This window comes from Excalfactoria chinensis, chromosome 5 (assembly GCF_039878825.1).
Source record: "Excalfactoria chinensis isolate bCotChi1 chromosome 5, bCotChi1.hap2, whole genome shotgun sequence".
Lineage (NCBI taxonomy): Eukaryota > Metazoa > Chordata > Aves > Galliformes > Phasianidae > Excalfactoria > Excalfactoria chinensis.
The window spans coordinates 7,675,973-7,689,566 of NC_092829.1; the positions used below are offsets into that span (position 1 = coordinate 7,675,973).

General features: G+C 45.2%; 1 protein-coding gene across 7 annotated transcripts in view; it reads right to left on the bottom strand.

The window, feature by feature from the left end:
- The window catches only part of CEP170B (centrosomal protein 170B), a 54,096-nt gene that overhangs the window by 12,698 nt on the left and 27,804 nt on the right, over nt 1-13,594 (bottom strand). For 4 of the 7 annotated variants that reach the window (XM_072336954.1, XM_072336959.1, XM_072336956.1 and 1 more), the window contains 6 exons: nt 12,071-12,133; nt 10,463-11,226; nt 8,267-8,455; nt 7,971-8,079; nt 4,771-6,531; nt 1,376-1,625 (listed from right to left, as the gene is read on the bottom strand). In XM_072336954.1, the coding sequence (XP_072193055.1) occupies nt 1,376-1,625; nt 4,771-6,531; nt 7,971-8,079; nt 8,267-8,455; nt 10,463-11,226; nt 12,071-12,133 (3,136 nt within the window). The remainder of the gene's footprint in view (nt 1-1,375; nt 1,626-4,770; nt 6,532-7,970; nt 8,080-8,266; nt 8,456-10,462; nt 11,227-12,070; nt 12,134-13,594) is intronic. The other 3 variants (XM_072336960.1, XM_072336957.1, XM_072336958.1) reach the window with 1 other exon arrangement.

Consider the following 13,594-nt stretch of genomic DNA (forward strand, 5'->3'; position numbering starts at 1 on the left):
TATTTATAGCTCCTGCAACCCGGAGCGCCCGCCCGCGTCAGGAACGCTGCTACGAGGGAAGAACACGTTTTGCACATGCACACTCCTTCAGCACAGGTAGGGCAGCTTGTAACAGGCTGCCTGCAGTGTTCAGCAAAGGAAAAGCCTTTGGAGATCCATGCAGCATGCGCTACATCTAACATGGAAATGCTGACCCAAAGCAGACAGAAGACAGCTCCCTTCGTCCGAAGTATTTCAGCTATGGCAGCACAATGGAAGACCAGTATTTCTGGAAAGTTGGCACAACGCAGTCACATATTAGAGATGTCAAACCTCTAATGCCACTGTTTATAAAAAGCATCTATTTGCTTAGCTGCCCAAGTCCTCCAGGCAACCACAGGACCACCAGGACACAATGGCTGTGTATCCACAGACATCAGGCTAAGCAACAACTCATTTAGATACCGACAGATTTTTTTTGTCTGGATTCAATTGTGCCAACCAAAGAGGTTTCTGCCCTGCAGCTTGACTGCTTACTGCTCCCTCAATGGCTTCAGGCAAAGCAGCTTCAACAGTTTACATCCTCAGCCTCTGCTAATCCATCTGCAGAGAATTAGGGCACTTCACATGAACTGGTTCATGCACACAGAAGCCTTCCAGCAGATAGCAGTGATAAGCAGATAACAGATACATGTTTTGACAGACTCAAAGCTAAAAGAGGATACCTGTCCACAGCTCAAACAAGCAATAAACCCAGACAGAACCCAGCTTCCTGCACCTCAGCATTTTCCAGAAGACACAAAGAGCACTGCCTAGCACAGGCTGTACAGCTCAACTAAAATGACCCAAGGGGTTCAATACCTCCCCTACAGGGGCAGGATGAGAGCTAGGGCTGTGCAGCCTGGAGAAGAGCAGACTGGGGAGAGCTGAAAGTGGCCTTTAGTATCTAAAGGGGGGCTGCAAGAAGGAAGAGGACAGGCTCTATAGTGGGGTCCGTTGTGACAGAACAAGAAGAAATGGTTTCAAACTAAAAGAGGGGAGATTTAGACCTGATGTAAGGAAGAAGCTGTTCTGTGTGCCAGTGTGGTGAGGCACTGGCATAGGTTGCCCAAAGAGGCAGTGAATGAGAGAGTCAAGGTATGGCTGGACAGGACTCTGGCACCTGATTGAGCTGTAGGTGTCCTCTGTTCACTGCAGGGGATGTTGGCCTGAATGGCGATTATAGGTCCCTTTCTACTCCAATGATTCTATGATTTCATTCTATGATAACATATCAATGCCCAGATATAAAAACCAATCAGACCGAGTGCTTCTTCCTACCTCCAACTCACAGATTTGAACACTAATGCAAACCCAGCCAACAGAAAGCATGTGGCCCAGTGTCCCACCTCCTCACCTGGCTATTTCTGCTATCTCTGCTGTCTGTGCCATGAAGTTGTAGGGGTCAGGATGGTCATCAAAGTCTTCATCATCGTCTGTCTCTCTGCCGTTGTGTTTCTGCTTGCCCAGCCCAGAGCCACGTATCCTCGGCGTCTGTGTGGCTGTTGAAGTATGGGAGCGTTTGTGTTTAGGGGAGCTGTGATTTGAGCCATATTCTTCCTCCGAAGTAGAAGTGTAATCTGAACCCTGCGGTCTCCGCCTTGATGCTTATAAAAAATGAATTGGTTTCAGACCAGGGAAAGTAAAGAATCACTACAAAAGGGCATAGAGGTAACACAACACTAGCCCAAGAACACAAAGGGAGGAGAGCTTCTGTGCACATTTTAAGTCAAACAGCACATTCTCAGAGCTTAATTCAAAAGTTGGGCACTTTGATGGCTCCCATCCACTATGCAAATTTGGAGGGGGAAATTTGAGTGCAAAAGCAGAATGACTGCTAACAGCTCCAGCACATTAAATCAGTACCACGGCCTTGGTTCTCCATGCACAGAAGCTCTATACGTAAGCAGCACACATTTCAGACTCTTCACAATCCCACAGAAATAATTATCTGAAAAGAGCCCCATTTTCAAGCCTGTGGACCCCTTACCAATCATGAGAACAAGCAAAAGAAGGGTTGCTTTTTTTTTTATTGAGAGAGAGATGCGATGTGTGGTTCTATTTGTCCACACCCCATACTGCTCTCCTGCCTTGCCATCCCTGTTAATGACACCCTACAAAAAGCACCCACATGGGCAGGCAGGCAGGACTGGCTCCAAGCCCTGCAGCCAAGCAGAGCACCCACTTGTCCCAGCCAGTTCTGAGAAGATCCAGGTCCTCATTGCATGGCATGCATTGAGGTGCCCAGCAGTAAACTCCTTACTTGAAAATGGGGCTCCCAGAGTTCCCCCATCTCACTGCACTCCTGACAGATAGCGCTTCATTCCCTTCTGTCCTTCCCTAGAGAATGAAGACCCACCAGACACAAAGCCAGCCAGGTTATTTACAATTACACCACCTGAAAGTTTCACTGTGTCACAAAGGTTACTGTAACGCTAAACCTTTGAAAGTGAATGAAGCCAGCATCGTTAACCATGTAAACAAAAACAATGAATTCGGCATAGAAGATGGAGATAGAAACTACAGAGAAAAAAAATCACATGTTCCTAGACGTTGTTATCTCAGCTATTTAAAGGTCTTGGCTCGGGATTAAAAATGTATGTATATACAGAAAAATAAATCAGCTCATATTCCACCAGCAGAAAGACGTTTTATTAAAAATAAATAAATAAAAATTAAAAAACAAGAATCAAGAGGTCACCCTGTCATTGAACCGGGATTTCAAAAACTAAGGGCCTGACCTACCAACCCTATTCACTAAAGGAAATAAGAATCAAGTACCATTCAAATTATTGAGCAAACAAACCAAGTACACAGAGGAGCAGGCAGGGGGGGACACAACAATCCTCCTTCTCTTTCCAAGCTCATAACTTGGATTATTCTGTCATTATCTGTGCTTTTCACAGTTACCTTGGACTGCCTGACAACCAACTGACATCCCTTGTCCCCACGCCACATACTTCATTTTGCTCCTCTGTTGGTGAGATTAACTCTCTCCCACTGGGACAGCTGGAAACTACAGTGGGTAGCTAAACGCTTTAAAAAACCCCTGAATCAACCAACCACATCTGCCTCCTCAAGGCCTGAAATTTGGTATTTTCAAGGGTTACTACGCCATGTTCAAAAACCTCTTGATAGAACAATGCAACGTTTTGGTTTTGTCCCAGAAATGGGGCTCTGGTTCATTCACGGTGTCTGTAATATTAGTACAGGAACATGCACCACACACCCACTACAGCACTACAAAGCACGAGGATGCCTACTCAGAGCTTGAGCAAGGTCCACAATCCTATCAAGGAATTAGGAGGTTAGTATTTTAAGAGCAACTAATTCAAAGAAAAGCTTAGCGCCGCCCACTGCAACTATGCAAGAGGTGTTAGGATGCTGCTACAAAGCTCCAGAAATCAAAAACCAATTCATTTAAAAAAAAGTAAGAACTGGCCAGCTCTTATCACTTTTCTCCAAATGATTTGAAGTATGTGGTCCAAAGGCAGGAAGATGTGAAGAATGCCTCCTGTTTGGAAAACTTGGACCACGCCATCTTGATTTGAGTTTGTTATTGATTAACACAAAGTCAACAGTAGATACATCTCAGAAAAGGCAGGAGAGAGACTGTGCATACTCTTAGCTTACTCACATTCTGATTTACATGCATATACAAACATATAAGGAAAAAAAAAATCATTAAAATAAAGGGAAGCTGGATGTGCGGAAACAATTTGAAATCAAAACAAGCAGCAAATAACATTTTTAGCATGCAGTAAAAATGAGCAGCGCAAGAAGGATGCTTATTTCAAGTGTTTGAAAGAAAATGAACAGGACACGTCCTGTACTCTGAAGAACCTTTATAAAAAACACAGATCTGCTCAAAATAGCATCCATCTCAGCAGGCCAAAGAAACTCAACCATTGGGGTTCCTCCTGTCCCTTTAGCCACCCCAGTCATTCCCAAAAACCTGAGCACATCTGCTTCATCGCAATCATGACAGGTCAAGGAGTTTGGGTACAGAGCAGGGCTTACACCAAAGGTGTAAGCAATATCTGGGACAGTTACCAATTACCATGCCAGAGCTGTCTTTCGCATTGCCTCCTCCCACCTCTTAATTAAAGGGTGATTTAAATGTAACGAATGTTGATACTGTGAGAGCTTGTTCACAATGCTGCTGAGTGCAGCTAGAGGGCAAGAGAGCCCCCAAACCTCACCCTTGTGGCTATCGACTGTGCATCTTTCTTACCTATGGCAAAGCTGCATGAAAGAGTTCAGCAAAGGGAACCTCTTGGAGCAATCCAAGTGGAGTGTCCCATTCCACATTTGCCTTTACAGGAAGAACATTGTAACAACCTTCAATACCCAGGGACATTTATCTGTTGACTGTTTCAGATGCCTTCAAACCTTCTACTGTCATCAATAACATTACAAGCGTTCTTGGAGCAAATTTCAAATCTTACAAGTCAAAGAAAAGCAGAACTGATTTAGACAGGTATTAAATTCTATCTTTTTCAACAACAACAAAAGGTTAATATTCTCCTGCTGGATGGCAGCTGGTTGCTGAAGAAATGAAGTCAAGGGGAAAAAAAGTCAAACTGCTATTTGCAACATCCTCATAAAAATACACCCCATTAACATCTCCCAGGGTATAAGAGCTTTCCTGTTGCCTCCAAAGCTCTCTGCATGGGAAGCACTGCAAACTGCACTGTCCAGCCTAAAACTCTGAAAGGCAATACAAAAGAAACATGAAGCAGGAGCACTTACTGGAGGTGGAGGAATACTTGACACTGCTCGAGCGGGTCCTACTGAACGGCTGCTTGGCAGAGGCAGCAGCTGCTGTTTTCCTCGCTGCAGCTCGGATCTCTGACACAGTCGCCTTCCGATAGGACTCCACACTGCGGCCAGAAAACCCCGTCCTCGACTGCGCTGTCTCAGAGTCACTGGGCACCGTAAATGAACCTGCCCGCTTCCTTGGCATGGCAAGGATGTCGAGCCGGGACAGCTTTTTTGTCTCTGTGGACTGCTTGGAGCCTGGAGCAGCGGCTTCAGGGTTGGAGGCTGTTTTCTCAGTATCAACACACTCGTTGTCTGAAGCATCTCCCAGCCGGGCACGACGTAGCTTTGAGGCCCTCGTGGGCCGTGGGGTGGATAAGCTGTTGGAGCGGGTGAGAACTTGTTGGATCTTCTGCACGTTTGCCGTTGCTTTGCTGTGATCCTCCTTGGCTGCCTGAGTAAAAGGTTTCCTTCTGGGAGCGGGCCGGGGCACAGAGTGCTCGTGGTCAGACACCACCGCATCAGGGACTGGTAAGTAGGGCAGGCTCGAGCTCCTCTCATCGTCTGTAAAGTCAATTGACCCCCGAGTCCCAGCACTCCGCTTCATCTGGAAGCGCTTGGTGGCCTCCACACACTTCGGCACCTCCGGCACGTTGGCCTTCCGCTTCTCTGTCAGCCTGTCCCGCGCACTGGGCTGCCCACACTGGTCCTGGATGGATGGTGAAGAGGAAGATTTCTCCTTCTGCAAGCTCGCCACCGCTTTGCGTTTCGGGGCACTTGTGGGGACGTTTTTGCCACTCACCAAACTGACCGTGCTGGCTGTGTCTACATCCGAGTCACCGGATAACGAGTCCTCCAGCTGACCAGCAGTTTCTGAGGGCTCCAGCTTTTGGCTTTGACCAAGTAATTTGGCTTCCAGCGCCGCCAAGGCGGTTTCAGTGTCTTTAAGGAGAAGGTGAGTGTCCTGACCAAAGTCCATACGGGTTGACCGAACAGCTTCTAAATCTTTAAGCAGAGGGTGACTTGAAATATGCGGGAGCTTGTTTTGAGGAACAGCACTGCTCGATTTATCTTTGGTAAAACTTTCCTGCCTAACAAAAGATATTTCCTTTCCTGCCATGTTTTCCTGATCTTGAGGACTCTGATGAACGGAAATAACCATTTTTCCTGCTGCGTTAATGTAAGCGCTGACATCCTTGCCCGATGACTTTCCAGGTGTGCCAGTAGACTTGAAGGAAAATTCCTGTTCCTTTCCATCTTTGTCAGTTCGAGCATGGGCCACACTGAGAGAGAGCTTGGAGGGAATCCCTACATCGCTGCTGTCATCACCAATGTAGAATGAAGTAGAAACCGTCTCACTCACAGCTCTCACGTTTGCAACCCGGGGGGCTCCTGGCTGCCGGCTCTCTGATTTTGTGTCTTCTCCCATCTGTTCCAGTACTTTATTGTTCTCTTTATACTTTCTGCCTTTTTCTGAGCTGAAGCCATCATCAGATCTGCTGGCATCGCTGAGGCTATCTGGATCTAAGTCCTCCTGAATGAAAAGGCGGCTGCTGTGATCACTGTAGGCTTCCACACAGTGATCTTTCACAATGGTTCTCTTCGTAACCTCGGAATAAGACTCCTGGCAGACGAGAACTGTGGGTGTGGGGCTTTCTGATTTATCGCTCGGTGGGAGCTGGGGAAGAAGACGCCTTGTTCTCAAGGGCACAGCATTCTCAGGTTCTCCAGATTTTGGGGTTACACCACTTTCTGAAGGGAGTTAAATGGACACAAGTCAACTGCTGTACAACGTGCTGTTTTGTTTTGTTTTCTTTAATTAAAAGTTTGAACCTGCAAAGTGCAAGGTCACGAAAGCCCTCACAAGTTGTGTTCAGAACTAAGGCTGTACAAAATGAACACCAATAGGGCCAAGCTTCTGCTCAGTCCCTGCAGGCTTAATAAAAAATTATCCAGGTAAGGGTATACTTAACTCCTTTGCTGGATCAGACTGCTCAACACAGACCTCTCAGTCTGAAATCTTAGCTGGATATTTTCCCATCATCTACCTCTCAGTACAACCAGAAATGTTTAGAGGCCATCCTATGAGCGTGCTGGCACTGATCTACCATAAGATCAGGCCACAGGAAGGATATGAAACACTATCAGCCAAAACACTGCAGTACTGCTTTAAGTGCCATTTCACACAATGTAGCCCATAAGACTAAATAGATGGCGTTTCTCATATGATTGTATCTCACAGCAAAGTCTCAGGAGAAAGATGCTAATAACGAAGAAACTCAAATAAGAGCTCACTGCTCCAGCATGCGTGCTCTTGTCAGCATGAAAGAACTTCATAGAAAAAAGACACTTATTTTTCCTATGCTGGTCAGGACTTCCTATCTTATCCTGCTTTTAAATACCTGGATAACTGGTTAGATGGCTATGGTAATACTGCAAAGGCTCTGGGAGTCAGGTTCTCACACAGGGTGAAAATAGTGACAGTAACCTCCAAAACAAAAATCCCTTCTAAGATTTACTCTGTCTTTCTGTAGCTGTTGATGACATAAAGGTAACAACAAATATTTCCAACAACAACAAAACAGAAAGGTGAAAGCATTTACAGAAGCCAACAAAGCTCTGTCCTCATTTTCTCACACATCAGCAGGACCTGGGGGTTTATAGGCTTGTTTGTTTGTTTCCTAGCTGCAATGAGAACCTGACCTCCTCCCATTTACCACCTTCTCTTCATTCTGAGTTTTCTATGCTTATTTCCACATTTCAAACCTGCCACTCGAGAAACACCAGAACAACCTAAAATTCTCAGCATAGCCAGACACAGGAGAAACACGCCAAAAAGGTACCAACCAGCAATTATGCTCCAGGACAACTTGCATAGGGTTTTTTTCTGGCATCATAAGGCAGTCTAAAGAATTACCCAGGGCTACCTAACACCCAAGGCCCTTACAACCTTTCTGTTTCCCATGTGCCTTTTAGCCATGCCAAATATAACACCTAAGAACTTCATGGATAGCTCAGAAAGTGCTCCTAGTTTGCATTTCAATCTTCAGTCAACGGGGAACAACTTACTCTCAAATACATAACATAAAACAGAAAATAAACCGCAGCCAGACACACGGAAGCCCATAATTCCTGTTTTCCTTATTGTCCTCATATAGACTCAGCCACCTCCAAAATGTAACATGACTTACCTGCAGCTCCATCAGCTTGTCCTGAGACAGATCCAGAGTCAGAGTAGCTGTCAGCAAGACTGGCCCACCTTGACACCCACTTCTGACTTCCTTGAGATGCTGCAGACATCTACAACAAGGTGGGGATGTGGCATCAGGAAGGCAATCAGAAAAACACATCTCAGACACACAACCTCTCCTCTCATACACACATCACCCAGTCTGTTTAAAATGGAAACCAATTCACACATCACCTTTCCATCCATCCAGAAAATTGATATTCACCAAACCACCAGATCCACCTGGACTGCCCATACCTGCATGTCAGCCTGAGACCCACTCACAGCTTTTGAGGCAAATGCCTGGAGCAAGGGTGACTTCTGACAAGTGCCGTTTTCACTGACTAAATGCTGATGAGAACCAGAGTCGTCTTTTTCACCTTTTATTACTGGTCTAAAAGCTGACGATATTCTGGAAAATTCAGGTGACTCAAGAACACCAAAAACCTGAAAAGATGTTTGCGTAGGAAAGATTAAAAACAGATAATAGAGAAATCTTACCCGCAAATTCCAGTCCCCAAAGCATTACTCACACACAAACCAGGATCCCAAAAGGCCAGAAACACTTGCCAATCCTTTCATACTAATCAAGAAAACTATTCTCTTCTCTACTCTGCAGCTTTAAATACATTTATTCATAGAATCCCACTCACATCCACGTTTTCTCTCATCCTCATTATTTTGGTGCACTGCATTTAGCAGTAGTATAACTTTCACTGACGGAGCCCCTTGTCTGCCCTGAGAAATTTAGGATGAGAGTTAGGAAAGTTATTTATCATCCAGTTCATGGAGAAGCAAAAAAAAAAAACCCACAACCTGGAAAGCTCTATCTCCAGGGTCTTTCATAGACTGGAGCAGAGATTGGGGTGAGAAAAAGTAGACTTACACTGCCATGAAGGGATCTGGCAATGAATATATTACCAAGACAGGTAGTTAAGCTAGGTGGTCAGACTCTCTCTGGAGATGAACAGGCTTTTCTATGTTGGCAAACAAGATCTATGCCCCAGAATGGCTTGTTTCTCTTTCCTGATTATAGATCCAGAGGAAGATGGCACCACTGAGGGTACCCAGGTTTGGGCAGGGCTAGCCTAAAATTCTCCACTCTCACTTCCATTTAAAAAATAATAATTAAAAAAAACCAAAACATGTTAGTGTGTAGGTCACCCCAGAACCTCAAATCCAAAATCCCAATCATCTTTCTTCATGGACAGAAATACAGAAGTCTGGCATGAGTTATTTCCCAAATAACAGATCTACACCACATTAAGTCTACGCAGTCATGAGCAGAAATTGGCCAGCTCATCTGCCCAAGGAACAAGCCTGCCAAGCTACTACTCAGAAATAATTCTATTTTTATATTATTTTCTTTGTATTTCCTTTTCAGAGCAATTAACCATCATGTCAGGACTAGAACCTTCCTGTGGCTGAAATAACCTGCCCCAAAAACTTTCAATCACATTTCAAACAAGACATAAGGAAGAAGCACAATAAACAAATGAGTGAAGCCAGATGTAGGCTCACAGAACAATATACAAAGCTCTAAACTGAGGTTCAAGGCTCCCTTTAAACCTCACTCCATCCTTCTGCCCACGCTTCACTAACTCTTCACAGAAACTTGCCAGTTTTGTTTTCATAATAGACCACAGATGAAAGTTAAATCTGAAGCCAAACTTTGGCTTGCCCTGGGGTTGCTTAGTTGGGTGGGTTTTATTAAGCCTCACCCTCATTTATTTTTTTGTAAGGCTATCATTCACCTTGCACAATCTAAACAAGTATAGATCCACGTAGGATTGCCTCTGCCCTAGACCGCACCCCTTGCTACCTCAACTAGCTGCCACTTGCCCTGCCAGCAAACACCATTTTCCTAATGAAGCCACACTAAATACAGAATCACCTACCACCAAGGCTTGTGAATAAAGACAATCGGCCCATGGCCTGCCTTTCCTCTGGCCTACAGGTTGCACAGGCAGCAATGGACTGCAGCTCCTGTGCTTGTAACAGTTGGTAAGAGGTGATACAAGGCCAAGAAAGAGGCCTGTGAGAGTCCTGGAGAGCAGAGCTACTCCCAGCCAAGCACTCAGTAGGATCAGTCTGATCTCAGTACCGCTGGTGCCTTTCCCTCTAAACATATGGCAAGCCCACTTGCAGTTTAGCATTCAAATCTCATTTTGGAAGGAAGACAGCTCTTTGCTGATGGCTTACTTTGCTTTCTTGAATCTGGTGGGTTTTTGTCTGTAACTTTTGTTGTGGGCTTTTAGTTTGTTGACACCAATTCTTAACACAGGTCAGCCAAAATGATTTCCCACCCTTTTATAAAGCCCCTCTGTACCGAAGCAATAAAGGGAGCATCCCTTCATGCAACTTCTAGTAAAGCTGGACCCATAAGCAACAGATACAGAAGTCCAAACCTTCAGCCCTCAGCTCACAAACCAAACATAGAAAAGCATCACTTACCTGATCTATCATTTTTCGTGCTTCCTCCACCTCTTTATCCTGTGACTCTGTCTCAATGGTATACGTGCCAGTCTCACTCACACTGTCTTCCTCATCATTCCTCCTGCCCTGGGCAGCCTTTAGCTCTGGAGATGGAGCAGAGGCAGGTTCTGGCTCTGAAGATATGACCACACGTGGTGTTGCCGGCACAGGCTGAGGTGCTGGTTTCTCAGAGCCTGCCTTCCCAGACTGAGCTGTCTCCCTCAGGTACTCAGCCATAAAATCCTGAGCCATTTTAGACTTCCTCCCAACGCTCCCATAGGCTCTGCCTGATGCTCTGGAGGCAGAGGAGGACGAAGAGTTGATTCGCTCCTCCGTCTTCTCTCTCTTGAAGGAGCTAGCTCTTTGGGTCCCAGAGGAGCTGTTGGGGGCTTTGCCCCCTTGTGTCCCAATGTGGGATGGTGGCACTGCACTGCCCTGCTTCTCTGCTGGTGCTGCGTTCTTGCGTTTCTCAACCTTGGTCTTGAGCCCAGGATCGGTGTCGCTCTGAGAGGAGTGAGCACTGTGTGTGAAGGACTGTGAGCGTTTCTTCCTTGGCGTGTCCTCAAAGAACTCAATGACAAACGCCTGCTTGTTGTGCAGCATCTCATGGGGATCACGCCTCATCTGGCGCTGTAGCTTGGCTTGCTCCGTCACCCGCTCACCACCTGTCGCTGGCTCCTTCTCTGCCTTGGGTGCCACGGGGTCTTCTGAGTCGCTCTGCGTCCCGTCCTCGTGCCGATTGCCTGGGAACAAGTTGTGCATATTTGACATTCACGCTCTCAGACTCTGTGAGCCTGTCATTACCTTCTAATTTCAGTCCAAAGGAAAGAAATCCTATAGAAATAAACAACTCCAAAAGACACCTACTATGCTACAAGCACTGTATTCCTTCAGGGAAAAAAAAAACAAGAGAGAAGAGAGAAGGGCACTGTCTCCCCATCAACTTTTGGCTGGTTGACTATCAAACTGCTGCAAAATACTGCAAGAAATCATTGTAACAACAAGAAATTTTGATTTTGTAAAGCAGATTTTAGAAATATAACGTGTCGTTTCTTTTTGCCATTTAAATAAAAGCAACGGTGTTATTTTATGATTCTGCCTGTTACTGCAGAACAAAATGAGGTGAACTTGAACTCTTACGTTACAGAGCAGGAATCTCTACAGAATCAGTAAATAAAGCCTGTGCGCTGCATCCCACAGAACCAAATCCCAATGATGACAAAGCCACCAGGTCAGCGTGCTATGACTGCATGCCCCTCTGACCACCTGCATTACCCCTCTCTACAAGGAGGAATAAAACAACAGCTAATGGAAAAGGAGGTGTGCAGCATTCTTTATTTTCCCTAAGACTTAAGGATCACACCGTGACACCCCAGAAGTCACACTATCCAATCACCAGCCACGCAAATATTAAACCATTCTAAGCTTAAAGTAAACTTATATTTCTTCTTACATGTTACTAACCTGCATCTTTACAACCTTCCCCTTGTATCAGGGATGCTCTGCACCTCAGCACCTTTGGTTCAGGACCCTCAGAGAATAAGTTAAAATAAAACAAACAAAAAAAAAAAAAGACCGAACACAAACCTTTTTTTGGAGAAGGAAACGGGTGTGAAGACACACAACTTGATTCAGTCAACGACCGGGAACCTGTCATCGGGAGAATGGGGAAAGAGGTCTCTGCTCTCTCGACTGTAACATGCAGCAAGATATACTGGCTAAAATACCACGTGTTTGAAAGGAAAACTGCTCAAACCTACTTTGCAAGTTCTCCAGGCACAGGATGAAGACCATTTATTATCTCAAGTTAACTGTGAAAGATTAGAGTTTAATACAAGAACCATGCAACCCAGGAGTCAGTCCTCTGTGGAGTTTCATAACACCTTCCTGAAGAAAGCCAGCAGACTTTGCATTGTGCCTCGAGGGTTTGTCTTTGGAAGGGAAAGCTCCTAAATTAAAGGGTCTTGGCTAACTCCCTGATGAATGCAAAACTGTGAGGATACAAGTAAAACACCTACTGTGTCTACAGACCCCCCAGCAGAGCACCACGCACCCCAAACCTAAGCTCCCTATTCTCAACACTAGGCTTTACATACATCACATTGATAATAAATGGAACAAATGTTTACTAAAAACACCAAACAGGGGCTGTCTCTGATTCTAAAGACACAAACCTGGTAGGCAGCCAGCTGTAGCCTCCAAGACACCTTCAAAATTAGCCCCACAAGAAGAACATGCTACACAACTATCACAGATAAATGACAGGCTGTCCTCTGCTTTGGCAGGCAGATAAACTCCTGAGGCCACCAACACTGTATTTTTTAATCAAATGTCCAAATAATTGATTTTTTTTTTTAAATGCACATTATGCATTAAGTTACCTCAGCTTCTTTCCAGCCCTTATGGACTGTAAAGCATGGCCAGCCTGACACCCTCTTGTGCATTGCTCAGCACAATCCCAAGAAGAGCTGCCTAACTCTCTAGTTTCTGCCAAGAGAGAAAGTAGAGCGAGAGAAGCACATCTGCACCCTTGACAGACTATGTTCTTCAGCAAGTCAACAAACAAACAAAACCCATTCTTTCTATCAAACAGTCAAGACAATGCTGTAAGATTCACCTGAGAATCATGCAGCTCCCATCAGCTGCACTAAGAACTGGGTTCAAAACTACATTTGAAAATCTCCAAAGAACTCCTCATAGTACTACAATTAACAGTTTTGTCCACAAAACTCGGTGTTTTTGAACAAAGTAAGGCTTTAGAGAAGTTCAAGAGAAGAAACCTTCTTTCACAAACACAATTTCCTCCACTGGTGATCATGCATATCTCAGGTCTATTACCAATCTCTATATTAAGACCTCTGGTCAAATGACCAAGCGGCTTGGGAACTTGCATGATAATTGCTGGATAAAGCACACTCAGAATCTTCAGCTAAAAAGAAAAGTCAGTCTTTCAGATAGGAGAAGCCAGAAGGAGGAAACTAACACCTGTGTCCAGTAGCCTGTCTGACCACAACTACAAACTCTTAAAAACACAGTCATTTTCTGAATCACTGCTACTGCCAAGATGGGGATATACAAGTGGAAGAACCAGATCAGACAGCCCCCAGGCCA